This window comes from Blennius ocellaris (assembly GCF_963422515.1).
Source record: "Blennius ocellaris genome assembly, chromosome: 1".
Lineage (NCBI taxonomy): Eukaryota > Metazoa > Chordata > Actinopteri > Blenniiformes > Blenniidae > Blennius > Blennius ocellaris.
Genome location: NC_137650.1, coordinates 9878072 through 9892224, shown reverse-complemented (window position 1 = coordinate 9892224; position 14153 = coordinate 9878072). Strand labels below are relative to the sequence as shown.

Below are 14153 nucleotides of genomic sequence, written 5' to 3'. Positions count from 1 at the left end.
CAAGTTTGGCAACTCCGGCGGTGTCGCCTCCTAAACCGGGAAGATAAGAGCGTAGAGCGAGGCGGTGTGTCATCAGACAGCTGAGGGCGACCCCTCCACCGGATGACCGTCCCGAATTTGACAGCTCCGGTTCTGAATGAAAAACCCGAGACGCTCGAGACGTGAAATAAACAGCGACGACCACAGCGGCAAAGGAAAAAGTGTCGTTTCTTACCTGGAAATTGACGAGAGGCGCAACTCCTGACGTCAACGCAGCGCGAGTGTTATCGGCCAAGTTGTGAGTGTGTTGTTAGTTGTACTCCTGCTGGCGACCACGGCGCAGCGGCTCTGCTCGCTGCCTGCTGACGTGACCGCGATAACACCGCATTTGCATATTAGTGACTCCGGCTGTGATTGGCCGCGCGACAATTCCGCGCGACGCGCCCTGCGCGCGTGGATTCCCCAACCGGATACCCCGGCGCGCGTACCGTGGGCACGGCGGGGGTCCGACCGGCGCCGCGCCGCCGCCGAATAATCCCGGTAAACACGCGAAAAGTGGCCGTGTTGACAGAGTGCATAAGATGGCCGCGTCCGAGCCAGAGCCAATCCGGAGAGGTTTTACTTTCGCACATGGAGCGGAGGCGCTCCTCGCTGCGAACGTGACAGCAGCGCGAGGGCGGCGCGCCACCGCTGGTGAACAGCGACATCTGGTGGCCGACTGCGGTTTACCCACCGCCCTTGAACCAACAGTCCCCCGGACCATTCATGAAGACTGGGGGAATGTTTTTCACTGTTTTTGAGGAATGCTCAAAGATAAAAAAAAAAAAAAAAAGATTTTCGAATGATATATTTAAGAGTATGTCTGAGATATTTGATTTCAAGATTCCGCTTTGTGTCAAACTTTGTATACTGGGAATATATCTTAAACATTTTGTAAATAGTACAAAACAAACTGAAGTGTGGGCTTTTGGACTACTGCTACTGCATACCAGGAGAACTATGGCCTCGAGCTGGAAGAGCGACTCTCAGATTGGAAAGACTGACCTCCATTGCCAAAGAAAAAATGGAGGAATTCGTACAACTATCATGGAAACCATATATGAAGGTTATAACATCTAGAAAGTAAAAACATTATTGTTTTCTTTCTTCTCATTGTTACTTATATCTGCATGATACCCGGATATGTGTGTATATATATGTGCATATATCGTCTAATTTTATCAGGGTTCGAATTACAACGTGGCTTTCGGGGAGCCCTATTTTCCGATCAGACCTCTCAAGTTTGTAGAATAGGTATGCGTGAGATGTTTTTTAGTGTTTTTAGAGCTCCCCCTAAATTTTTCAAATTAGGCTTTCAGGAGAGCTCAGGTCCCTTTGAGGGGAGCCCAGCTCCCCTTAGCTCCCCCGTAATTCGAACTCTGAATTGTATTCAGGTTAACCAGGTGTGAATGGGTGAGTGTATGGGTGTTGTACTTTGAGTTACGCTATGCTTTGTTTATCCTTATTAGGAAACTTGAAAACCAATAATAAACACTTATAATCAGCGTTTTTGTTATTCTCAACTTTCAAAAAACGTCAATTCTGTCAGACTTTGTGTGCTTTTGTGGTTGTTGCTGTTTAGCACAGTTTAAACACAAATAAGAAAATAGCAGTGAAATGAAATCACAATGCAAGCAGAGACATTGCTCAGTACACAGACTTCAGCAATGACTTTATGACTTTACCCAGTAAACATGTTGACTTATATAATAACGGAAGTGTGTTTTGTCTGTTTCCTTTTGTTATTCCTATTCACTTTAATTCCTTAGATTAAAAGATGTGATAGATTCAGATTGATGAATTAGCACAATGTGCACACACAGATGCCAGTAGTCAGAAAATATCCGATTTCAATAAAGACATATTGATTGATTGATTGATTGATTGATTGATTGATTAAAATTGAAATTGATTGGACGCTAAACTTGCTTTAGCCAGAAGAAGCTGTCCCTTACTTGAGAATAATTAAAATAACAATAAAAACTACATATATAGAACAGCAATGAACATGGATATGTATGCAAATGATAAATATGAGAACAGAAAGGTGTGTAACATGATGGAAAAAATAAACACAAGAAACAAGACAACTGGCATGTACTGTATTTCTGAAATGGTTTATTTTGAGACAGTGTATGAATACGAGATGACGTGTGTGACACAAAGAAAAGATTCGACATCTGCAACTGTCAAATTCTAGTCCAAAATGTTCAATGAAAATAAAGTGCAAACAACTTAAATTATACACAGCGACAACTTTCAAATATGACTGTAAAGCGTCACATCTATTGATGCACATGAGCTGGAGCGGAGCCACTCCTTCGTTAAGGTCATGTAATTTAATATTTATTATCTAAATAGATTTATTTTTTAATTTTTTTAAATTTGGTAACCTCATGAATTCATCCTGCAACCTTTGTAGGGGTCTTGACTCCAATGTTGAGAATGACTGGTTGAGAGTTTAGAGATTCCAGCTTGTGTTGGTTTGTGACGTTCAAATCCCACTGCACACGTTTGCCCAGTGGCTCCCGGAGCAACGACTCCCAACTGCCCCCCAAAGCAAACAAAAACAATGTTGCATGTGTGTAAATAAAGGTCTGATGGGCTTATTTGAAGTCTTCAAGCCTAATAACACCTCCTCAGAGCTGTTACAAACTGTACAAAGAACACACAATGGAAGAGTACTAATACATAAGTTGGATTACACATCATTAGAATAAAAACAACGACAATAGTGAATTATCCCGCCAAAAAAGTGGAATATAAATTGGTGGTTTAAAAAAACCAAACAAACCCAAAAAACAGATTATATAGCATTTAAAACAGTCATATAAAGAAAGTCAACATCAGGATAAGGTTTGAAATGTCCCATCGGTTGTATTTTTCTCTTCAACATCTGGTTCTTTAATGGTGTTAATAAGCTTTTCAACAGAACCATGAGCAACTGCAGTGGACCAAAATACAAGTGGCACTATTTTAGCTTCATCGTCTTTCATCCAGATTTCACAACCATTTTCTGAATGAAACTAGGACATTTCCAGAGCTTTACATATTGTGTCCCACCATTATATATTATTTATAACAGTTTAGGTTTCATCCCTTGATGCTGTTCCTCTTTGAATATTTTCTATAATGAAAAAACAAAACAAATGGGCCAATAGACTAGACTATCACCATGTCTGCCCGAGGCACTGTGGATGTTTCATTCAGTCAGTCACAGTTTTACACTCGGGCTCATGCCGAAACACTTTATAACAGTCTCTTAACTTTCCAATGAAACATTACACGTCTCTGGCGTGTTTGCATATGAACTATTGAAATCCTATTTCAAACCGTTTTCAACACTGGTTTCAAAGATTGGCAATTTATTGACACAGAAAGAGAGAAAACAAATCACTGTAGAAGCGACTAAAAGTCGCCACTTAGTAGCATGTCTTTGTCTCAAATCGTAATGTTGCAGGTTCTATGAATGATACGTTTGGATTCACTATAGCAGAAAGTTGATGTGAATTCTTGACTCATTAACTTTTGCTGGAACCAAGTGAGACAAATGAGTGTTTCAATGTCATTTGAATAAACGGTCGAAAAGTAAATACATTGTCAGTTATTTACAAAGCGTTGCTTGTATTTCATTTTCAATATGTTTTTTTTTTTTAAATTTGTGCTTCTTGATTGGTTCGAATTATGAGACGCTGCTTAATTGTTGTGAAGTGAGTTAGAATGAAACCAAAGGAAAGAAATAACGTCCTATCACGTGAAAACACCCTTGATGTAAGAGAGTTTAAAAAAATTTTTTTTCTTGTATGACAATATTTCTACGCAGGTTTGTTTGTTTTATTCCAAGACTGAGTCAATTTTTTTTGGGAGCAATTTCATCAAAACTGTGCCACTCCCTTCAGCAATGGCTTCAAAGTCATGTCCATTAATCTATGGATCGTGGTTGTTTCTCCTTCTTACTGAAAATGATGTAACTACGTTAGTATCGTTGGATGTTTGATATAGTTTTTGCTTTTTTGTGGAAGATACTCATAAAACCATATAAATGGTAAATGCGTTCACCAGGAGAACAATATATAAACACTGTATTTCACATTACAGTGAAAATAAGCACTTGTTTGAATAAATAAAGTGTAGCCTCACATTCTTTTTTAACCAATTGTAATATTTGGGAGTATAGTGCAATTAATAATGCAAGTAAAATCCAGATACAACATTGCTTGAAGTTTTGGATGACTTATTCCCATAATGCATCCTGATGCAGTGCAAAGACAGTTTCTAAGAATATTTACTTCTTAAATAGTTTCAGTAAATGTAGAACTATTTACTGTTACACTAAATTAAGTCAATTACAGCCATTTTTTTTAAAAATCTTATTAAAATAACTGCAATTTTCTAAGTGAAACTCAAATGCATCACTATTCAAGTAGAATAAATGTAGTCATTTCTCAAATTTGAAGTTACTCAGTATGGATCAGTCTTCATTATGCACAAGACATTATACAGTTTTACCTTTATTCCATTACATTTCCTTTGAACCCAGATTTGTTCTGCTCCTGCAGCCCACACCGCACACGTTCAATCAACTACACAAGACAATAAATGACAAGGTAAACAAGACTTTTTTCTTTTCAAATATTCATTTTTATTGATTTCAGTGAACATGAGTTCAGCTGGGTCATCTATGTCGTGGAGAAATAACTCGTTCTGTTGAGAGCACGCCAAATCTCACACACAAGAAGAGGACACCGCTTTTGTCACGTCGTCGCCTTTCTCTCCAGCTAAAGATAGGTCTGACATGTTTGAGCACCGTATCCGCCGTCATCATATGATCACGTCCTGGTGAGATTCCCCACACATCCTCATTCTTGTTACCCACAATATTTGCATATTGCTCGCCGGCCAATTAAGCAGAAACTGGCTTTGTTCGGGAATAAAAAATATGCAGCCTGTTTATTTATCCCATTAAATGCTGCTCAGACACCAGTTAACAACAGAACCTTTATCGGAACATTTCATTTTCCTTTCTAATCCTGCAGTAACTTGGACTCCAGCATTTTTGGGAAACTCGCAAGAAGCTGAAAAGGGAACTCTAAACGTTCATGGAAATCAAAACCCAAGCATTGATGCAGATGCGTCTATTAAAAAGTCCAACTGATTATTTACATAAAAACTTTAATAACCAAAAAGATACATAAACATTCGGATTTAAAATTCAAACAAAATGAAAACAAGCATACTTACTCAGCATGTCACTTAAAACCATACTTGCCTGCTTTGCTTTATATATATATATTAGGAACTATGTAAGACGTATATGTGGGTTACACAGTAGAAAAACGATTTTTGCCAAACAGGAAATATAAAACAAATCTTGCCAGCCTAACTGGGTAATGTAATGGACACGGGGTGGATCAGGATGTTGAGGATTTCACAGAGCTGCGAGTGACAACGTGCCAAATCTGACAAAACAGTATTGAGCCAATTTGAACAGGAGGAATCGGACATGAAATCTGCACCACTCGTTGAATCAATGCAAACTGCTCTGCTCACACATTCCACCGCCCACTGGGGAAAGAAGCCGTCACCTAAGCGAACATGTGCGTGGATCAGAGAATCAGAGTGGTGATGCGCTTTGGTTGCATCCCAGCCTAAATGAGGTTGCTGAGACATCCATTTGTCGTCGATTTACATATCATACATACTTGGTTTCGCTTATTCTAAAGCCATTAGAGGAGATGCCTACGAAAGCTTTTAAAGCCGAGCGATAACGTGGAAGGGTGGATAGAAAGTTCTCCCAAACTGTTCCCAGGATCCATAGACGCCGGGCGGCGCTGTGGCTCCCTCTGGTGGCCGCGGCGGGAAAGTGCAGGCTCAGCTCGGGGGAGGATTGTCTTCTTTGCTGAAGGGTTGGGTCGAGCCGGGCTTCACCCAAGACAACCCAGACACCGGCGTTCCCTTGTGGTGGTCCTCAGGCCGTCGCTGAGGAGGCAAAAGGCTTTTAGTGCTTTCATAACAAGCGCAGGCCCACTGATGGTGCCGACAGTCAAACCCACAGGCTACGCCTGCGTGTAAACCAAAATGACACGCCTTTGTTTTGAAAAGACTTACTTTGTATGCAAACATCCTCTCTTTTGCCTCGTCGTGCACAGCAGGGTTCCACGGAGAAAAACTAGAACCAAGAGAAGAGGATGAGCGACGGCGTCTTTTGTCGTTCCGTCGAGTCTCATAACGTGGAGCCAGAAGGTTGGAGAGTTTTTAAGACCACTGGAATAACAACACGTAGAGCGTCCACACACCTTATTGCGTAAGGATCATCGATCTTGGGCTGGTCAAAAAGATGACTGTTGCATAGTTTCACGCTGTCCACCACTTTGCTTTTGAAAAGCTGCACGTCCTTTTCATACCTGCAATAATGGGGACAAATCATGGTTATACGCCGTTAAAACAAAAAATCTGCATTTTGACTTGTTGAGAGGAGCAAAGGTCACTAAAGCAGTGACATTAGGGTTGCTCGATTATGGAAAAAAAAATCAGAATCACGATTATTTTTGGCCGATATTGAAATCACGATTATGTCTTTGAATCTGGATCAGCATTTATTGAACATGTTGAAAAAAAGACTCCTGGTAAATATATTAAAATATCTTGTAATGTAGTAGTAAACTGTTGTACTGCACTCAATCTTTTGAAAAGAAATAAATAAAATACAATAAGACATAGATATACTTCAATAAATAAGTCCAACATAAATACTTTGTGGTGATCAGTAAAGTTCATAATTCACCCAGTTACTGAGGGGTGGTGGGGAACTTTATTTTGTAGAGCGGCCGGGTTTCCGGGAAGTATTTTGGGGCGACACAGTGTGTGTGCTACTCTCTCATGTGGGAGAGGAAGAGAGAAAAGAAACGAGTAACTCCCGCTCATTGCCTCGACAACATCATCCTTTTTCCTCCATTATATGACTTTTAAGATCGTCCGGAGTCAAAATCATAATCACGATTAAAACTGGATTAATTGAGCAGCCTTAACCGACATTAAATGCAAGCTATATTTAATACACCAGGATGATGGGTCTCAACAAATCGGACGCGATTAACTGCCAGATTGCAGAAAGGGATGGAGTCTGCAAACATCTCATCTGATCTTCCTGCTGCACAGTTGGTTCAAATCAATAAGAGTGGTGGTGACAAATAAATAAAACAGTCAACAGCAAAGTGTGACAGTACTGCTACTTTAGACATACTAGAATATATAGTAGTTTACTATTCCGAGGGTACTGCGGATGTTAAAAGTAGAAATCGTAGTCTTATAGATGCCCTCATGACTTTGTGTGAGTTTCATGTAGATAGAGGACTCAAGATTCCAAACGAGGAACTAGTAAATCCTTAAAAACTCCGTAAATGGAGTTTTTATTTCCGAAACAAGTTTGTTTACAACTGAAAAAGGTTGGGTCATACAGCCACCAGGACACATTTGAGAAAAAGAGCATTGTGCACGCTTGCTTATAGTTATAGGAAAAAAAAGCAGATTTCTTTCTTTTTTTTTTTTTTAAACTAAACTGTCACAACACGGTTTAATATAAGGCTATAAAACAGATATTACGAAAAGAAGAATCTCAAACTCACAGTACAGCAGCCTCTGGATTAAGTGGGTCTGTGGTGTTGATCTTATAAAAAACGGTGCGTGCGTACATCAGGACTTGCCAGATGTGGTTGTGATTCCGTCTGTAAGAAACACGGTTTGACAACATCGCTTATAACAGGTCTTGCATTCTGTATACTCGTGGCACTATAACACACATTCTGCAAATACGACTGAAGTTAAGAGTTCAATCTTTGACACAAGATCTGAGAAAACTACTTGTGGGTATAATTCATGTGAATTAGAATAGAAATATGGCAGACGCCAATTCTTTAAACGTAGCATTGCTGTAAAGCATCACGTGAATATAGCCAGGGAGTCATTTTAGCATGAAAGAAATGAACAAACCTCCATTTGGTAAAAGCTCTTCTGACGTCAAGCTCTCCAGACACAGGGTCAACAAGCGGATGGAAGACTGGGATGTCGAAGACTAATTTCTGATTGGAAGCACAGGGGAGGTCATTAGAGGGTTTAAACTTGCAGCGTTCATTTGTAAACATTTACAGAATGTAAAAATCATAATGACTTTTTTAAAAAAAATTGTATCCAAGTTGAAACACTAGTAACTGTCTGGACTTACAGGACACTCCCCATCTGGATAGTTATCTGGAATATACACAGTGAATTTGAAGACGCCATCCTGGTACAAGCCACTTCTGATGAAAATCACTCCAAACCACACTAAAAGAGTGGGAGACATGACATTTTAGACTTTTTTTTCCCACCTCCTCTTTGGGAAAATCGGGCAAGAATAAAACAAAAAAAGAGAGTTGTATATTCAGGTTTGCTTCCTGGTGAATCGTGCAGATGAAGGATGAGCTCTGATGAAACGTTTCAACTTAAAGTCAAAACATTTCAGTGGCACATTATTCAGGCTACTTACTTAGCGCAGACTTGTACGACGGCTGGACATAAATCCCAGGGAGCTTCTGTTTAATCACGAGTGTGCTGCAAGAAAAATTTTACAACAAACATGAAAAAGGCATTAATGGAGTGACTGTTTAAGCACAGAAACTCATCGAATGCTCATGTTACAAGTGCATGAAACGTAAAAATGGCATTATGTGAAGCGCTTATTGATAACTTTAACCTGGATTCAGCATTGATACTTACAACTCAGCCAGCAGGGAGTATTCCAAGTAGAATGGCCCATATGAAGCATGTAAGCCATTGGTTGACTGGACTGGAGTCCCTGCAGAGGTGGGCTTGGTGATGGGGGTTGCATTCTTAGGGATGGGAGGAAGCTGCTTTTTGCCAAAGGGCAGCCGGGCTGGGCTGGCTCTCTGCTCTCCGTGCCCACTCTGATCTTCGTTGTCAGATCTCTGCTGCTCAGCAGAAACGGAGAGAACGGTTATAAAAAAAAATGCAGACCCATCAAGAAGAGACAGACTGAGTGGCGGCCTTTGGAGAGGGCTCCCCTTTGGCTCAGAGCAGTGACCATGTGCTGCGACCGGCCTCTCGTGTTACTCGGCCCATCTGGTTTCACAGCTTATCAGAGACACGAGCACTATTCAAGCATAGCCATCATTGTATTTTATGGATGTAGTTGAGAATGACAAGAGCAGCAATGTTGTGGCTTCGAGACAACATTGCTGACGACAACAAGTGTGTCATGAGCGCATGCAGAGGAGAGCACACTAATGAAACTGATCTGCACATTCAAACATGCCTGAAGCGACTCTGAAATAGTTCTGTGACTAGGCAGAAAGAAATCAACACCGAACCTCGAGGTCATCTTGCCTCTTCTCCACCTCAAATTGCACCTACATGCCAAATGTTTCCTCCACTCACAAACTCACTCGTTAAAAGATGTACGTTGTCGTACCGCTGTCAAAGGACGTTTTATGTTTCAGATGTTCCTGAATTTTAAACGGTCGACAGTATATGTGAAAACGAGTGTGTGTGAGACCACACCCCAACTTGAGTAATAATATATCTAGTTCAGCAGGATTCCTGGGAAAACACTGCATTACAGAACAGGTGCAGGACTGAAAGCTGCAAAACTTAACAAAAATAAGGTATAACCAAGTATTAAAACACTGATTATTTAGGTATTGCATTGTGACATACAGTACAAGTAAAACACTTTCATTATTCTCACAAAAGACAAACCCAAAGGCAGTCAGTGAAGCCCGTTTTGTTTGTATAGATCACACTGTAAACAACCGTATAATTGGCTTCTAATTGACATTGCTGAACTGCAATTCATGCAGGCATCTTGTGATGTAAATGGAAAATCAAGGCTTCCACACATTAGCAACCTACAGCCGGTTGTGTACGGTCCAGTGACACAATGCTAATTCTTCTCAGTGGCTTCAGGTTTACCTTACGACTTGTGTTGGCAGACATGCTCCAGAAGGGGTTTAAGTTCATTACTCATTCATAGGTTCTGTTGGGTGTCCTTTTTTTATGTAGGTCCCACTACACCTGCTGTCCGGGCCATAGGCTGTGCTGGTAGGAAAACAGAAGAAAAGTTAGAGGGATGATTGTTTCTGCAGCACCTAAGGGACACAAACAACAACACTTGCTCACAACCCCCTATTCAACTCGAATATAATGCTACGACTCAATCGGAACTGAACACAATTCATCCCCGAAGAAAGAGCACAAACAACGCAATGCCTTAGAACAATATAAGAAGATTTACTGTGACAAATGGCTTTAAAACACACGTCTGTTTCATTATCATATGGGTCAGCTTTGAGCTAACTAGGCTGTTGCATATCCGCAGTGCTACCTCAGCCAACATTAATATACGCTATATCACAAAATCCAACGTAACTCCAGTTGACAGTTGTAAATCTGATTACTTATACTTCCACGGTGATGGTACTCAACTTAATGTCTCCACACAAAAGCTGCAACCTGTTTTTCTTGGCTTACTCAACAGTGAGCACAACATTAGCTCAAGAGCTAGCTCGGGCGCCGCTAACGGGTTTTTAACTCTTTAATTTTAGGTCCCGCACGTTAGGAAGCATCGGGACGTTACTCACCGTGTCAAGTTAAAGTCTGCGGAGTCCCTTTGAATGAGTCGTTGGTGTATTTACCAGTTTAATTTGAGCAGAAAGTGCTCACCATTCCTGTAGATGTCATCTAACCCTGCTAATGCTAGCCAGCCAGCGACTCAGTTTGACAGACGGCCACCGGAGGGGCGTTTCTAATGCGTGGACGCGGATTCTGATTGGTCGAAAGGGGAAAACGTTCTCGCAGCCGATTTGTTGGTTCTTCTGTCACATGACGCGCTGGAGCGCTTTAAAGAGAAACGTTTGTGACGGACATCTGCATCTTGTTGAGATTTAATCAACAAGTACACAAACTTCAGGAATTACTTCATGAATTTACCCATTAACATCTTGAATCTATCTTAATGGAAGTGTTAGATGAAACATTGGCTTGCTGTGTGTGTGTTTGTTTTAGTCTATTTTTCCTTTCTAGTAGAAGATATATGACAGGTGGCAAAATTAGCATGATGTGGACCAAAGTGGCACGCACACACACACACACACACACACACACACACACACACACACACACACACACACACAGACTGAATATCTACAATGTCTAAAAGAAAGTGCAACCTACATTAAATAGAAAAGATAATTTACTTTTTTTTAATTCTTATTCTTATTCTTATTCTTATTATTCTTATTATTCTTATTATTAGTGTTTAAAGGAGCTCAACAAATGAAAAAATAAAATGTGAAACAAGGTGATAAATTAATGCCCATGGCATTGTGACCTCAAAATGACCCCAGAAAGACTCTAAATGTGATAAAATGACCTAAAGTTAATACCAGCAATCACACAGAAAACCACACATGTGAGAAAAAAACAGCTTGAAATTAGCAACTCTTCCAAAAAACAAAAACAAAGCACAACCACAAAAAGATATTTTATTGTCTAACATGTAGACAACTTTTAGTTGTGACCACAAAATGCCATATCTAGTACTGCATTTACAGCCACAAAGAGTGACACAAATGATCATTGATTAATAAAAAACACAAGTGTTGGAACCTCAAACAAAATAGAGCAGTAAAGCAAACTGATTAGTTCTGCAAAACAAAAACTATTCCACAACAAAGTCATTAAAAAAAAGATAAATATTGTTCCAAATGTCACAAAGTAAATAAATAAATGAATAACTAAATAACTGCAAAGCAGGCAAGAAAAGGTGAACTTGATGGATCAGGGAGAAAAATAACCCCAGGATAACCACAGGATGGTCAGGACAGAGGGAATGAAAATATGAAATACAAAAAGGGGGAAAATACACAGACATTTAAAGTCACCAATTAACCTCTTGCAGATGTTTTTTTGGACTGTGAGAGGAAACTGAAGACCCACACAGGGAAAATAAGCAGACCTTGCCCGAATTCAAACCTTCTCATTATGAGGCGAGAGCACTAACCACAACATCACTGGTGATTACAAACAACATAAATTAAAGGTCATTGACAACAAACAGGTGCACAAAAATATCTGTATGTGATTTGAAATTATTACAAAAGCTATAAAGAGAAATGTGATGAAATGTTGGACAAAAATTGTACATACACAATATGACTAACTGAATTTCCAGTAAAGTGGGCCACAATGGCGGTATCCACTGAGCATAACTCACTATGACGCATTATAAAACTCTCCAGGTAAGAAAGAAACACTAAATGCCCATAAAATTATGAAAATCTATACTCACAGATACATATTGTGTTATTTTATAGATTTCATCTTTACATTTTCCATTGCCTCAGTTATTATTATTTTATCAGATTTTCCTAAACCTCTCATTTAAATGCATATTTCATTCATAAAAAGATAATAATGAAAAATTTGCATTTGCTCTTCTCTTTTCACCCAATCAGCGGCATTCCATGATGGAAAACCTAGTTTTGCAAACAAAAGTTCTGTTTTATATATGTATATATAAAATTAAGCTTTTTTTTCTCTTTTGTTTTTACTTTAATCCCATGTTTGTAAAGTAAACAAACACCATTTTAATACCTTTACCCATGTCAATTTTAATGAGTTCTTATACTTCAACCCTTGATAGAATACTTATTTGAATACTTTTGAGAACAAAAATTTTACTTTTAGGGTTTTAAAGTGAATGATAATGTTACTTTAGCCGATGAATTTAGTATAAAATCCATGTGTGACATTGACCACTGACCATCATCCCACTCAGTCCACAATCTGTCACACTGTTGTTGCTAGATAATCGTGAATATACAATATTAATCACTAAAAACAAAATGTTTTTTGCAGAAATGTACACTGTTGTGATTTATTTCACTTTGTAGAGTTTCACAGTGCGTACAGTAAAACATTTTTGTAATTGAAAAGACATTTTCTTTAAACAGGAGCCAGAAATGTCTCAGCAAACGGACAAAGGAAAATAGTTTGGTTGTAGTGCCAGTGCCCTTTCCAAGTGCTATCCATCTCAGAACTTGTTACATATACAGTGTTTTTTTTTAATTATTTGGGTAAAATGTGAAGAAATAAGGACTTACTAAATATAAAACTGTTGGGGAGAAAATACTTTTGCCACTTCTGCGTACCTAATTAATTTGATAAATTCTGAAAAGACAATTTATTTATTTTTTTTCCCCTTTGTGTTTCATCTGGATGTTTGAACGATTTCACCTTTGGTGTCGGCTGCGTGTCAGGTCAAATCAATGTTTGTGGCTCCGCTGATTAAAACACTAACTACTTTTTCTTCGACCTGTCAATTCAAGGTGTGAAATCTCATCTCTCTGCTGTGGAAACGCTGGTGCTTAAGTATTAAAAGTGATCAGCGTCGTAAATAACAGTTTTGATCGAATCAATTACGGGCGCTTGGGGGCATTGCAAATAAACATGGAAGTACACTCTTTTCCTCTGCCTTCACTCCAATGTTTCGGTGTACTGCACAACAAAGTCCCCCGAGGTTAAGACTCATCCAAGCCATCTGTGTCGCACGTTTCTTTAGTTTTTGACCACGCTTCATTGGCAGTTCATTCAGTTGATTGATTGATTTCCCAACAATTACCCCTAATTATTTTTCTGGGTGAGAGAGAGAGGGGGGGGGAGAGAAAAAACTAATTTAATGCATGGGTGATCGCACTAATTGGGAGAAATGACATTGTCCAAGTTTCAGAGTAAATACAAATTATTGACTTCATTATTGTTATCTGATTGTATATTGTCCCAAGTACACTTCAGTGACAAAGGTAATTAGTGTCCCGCTTCTTTAATGGGGCGGCCTACGAGTGCAAGGTCACCACCACTTTTTTGACATGTACAAATCAAAGACCACCTCAAAACAAATAAGTTGACGCCTGCTTTGCCTCCATCGACATTGAGGCAAACTGTCTGACCCAAACAAGAGTGCAAATATCCACACCACTGCCTTGGTAATGAGCTTTCTTTTGCTTTGCTTTGCTTCTTTTTTTTCCTTGGTCACCGCCATTGATTCTTTGTCTAATCAATTATTATGACCTTGTTTGGTC

At 39.4% G+C, this 14153-nt stretch overlaps 2 protein-coding genes across 3 annotated transcripts in view; both read right to left on the bottom strand.

The window, feature by feature from the left end:
• Positions 1-332, bottom strand: part of chd9 (chromodomain helicase DNA binding protein 9) — a 77795-nt gene extending 77463 nt beyond the window's left edge. The window contains exon 1 of the mRNA XM_080494887.1: positions 215-332. The gene's annotated coding sequence lies outside the window, so the exon portion shown is untranslated. The remainder of the gene's footprint in view (positions 1-214) is intronic.
• A 4317-nt stretch (positions 333-4649) lies between these two features.
• aktip (akt interacting protein) lies at positions 4650-10786 on the bottom strand. Of its 2 annotated transcripts, none has more exons than XM_080507439.1 (10): positions 10653-10786; positions 9985-10105; positions 8773-8984; positions 8543-8607; positions 8240-8340; positions 8008-8096; positions 7644-7742; positions 6315-6422; positions 6127-6187; positions 4650-5997 (listed from the first exon to the last, which is right to left on the bottom strand). In XM_080507439.1, exons 2-10 carry the CDS (start codon positions 10030-10032, stop codon positions 5890-5892), a joined length of 891 nt encoding a protein of 296 aa, XP_080363565.1. In that variant the 5' UTR covers positions 10033-10105; positions 10653-10786; the 3' UTR covers positions 4650-5889. The 2 variants fall into 2 exon arrangements, with proteins under 2 accessions (XP_080363565.1, XP_080363564.1); XM_080507438.1 differs by having other exon boundaries at positions 9985-10110; positions 10653-10781.
• Between the last annotated feature and the right edge of the window lie 3367 nt (positions 10787-14153).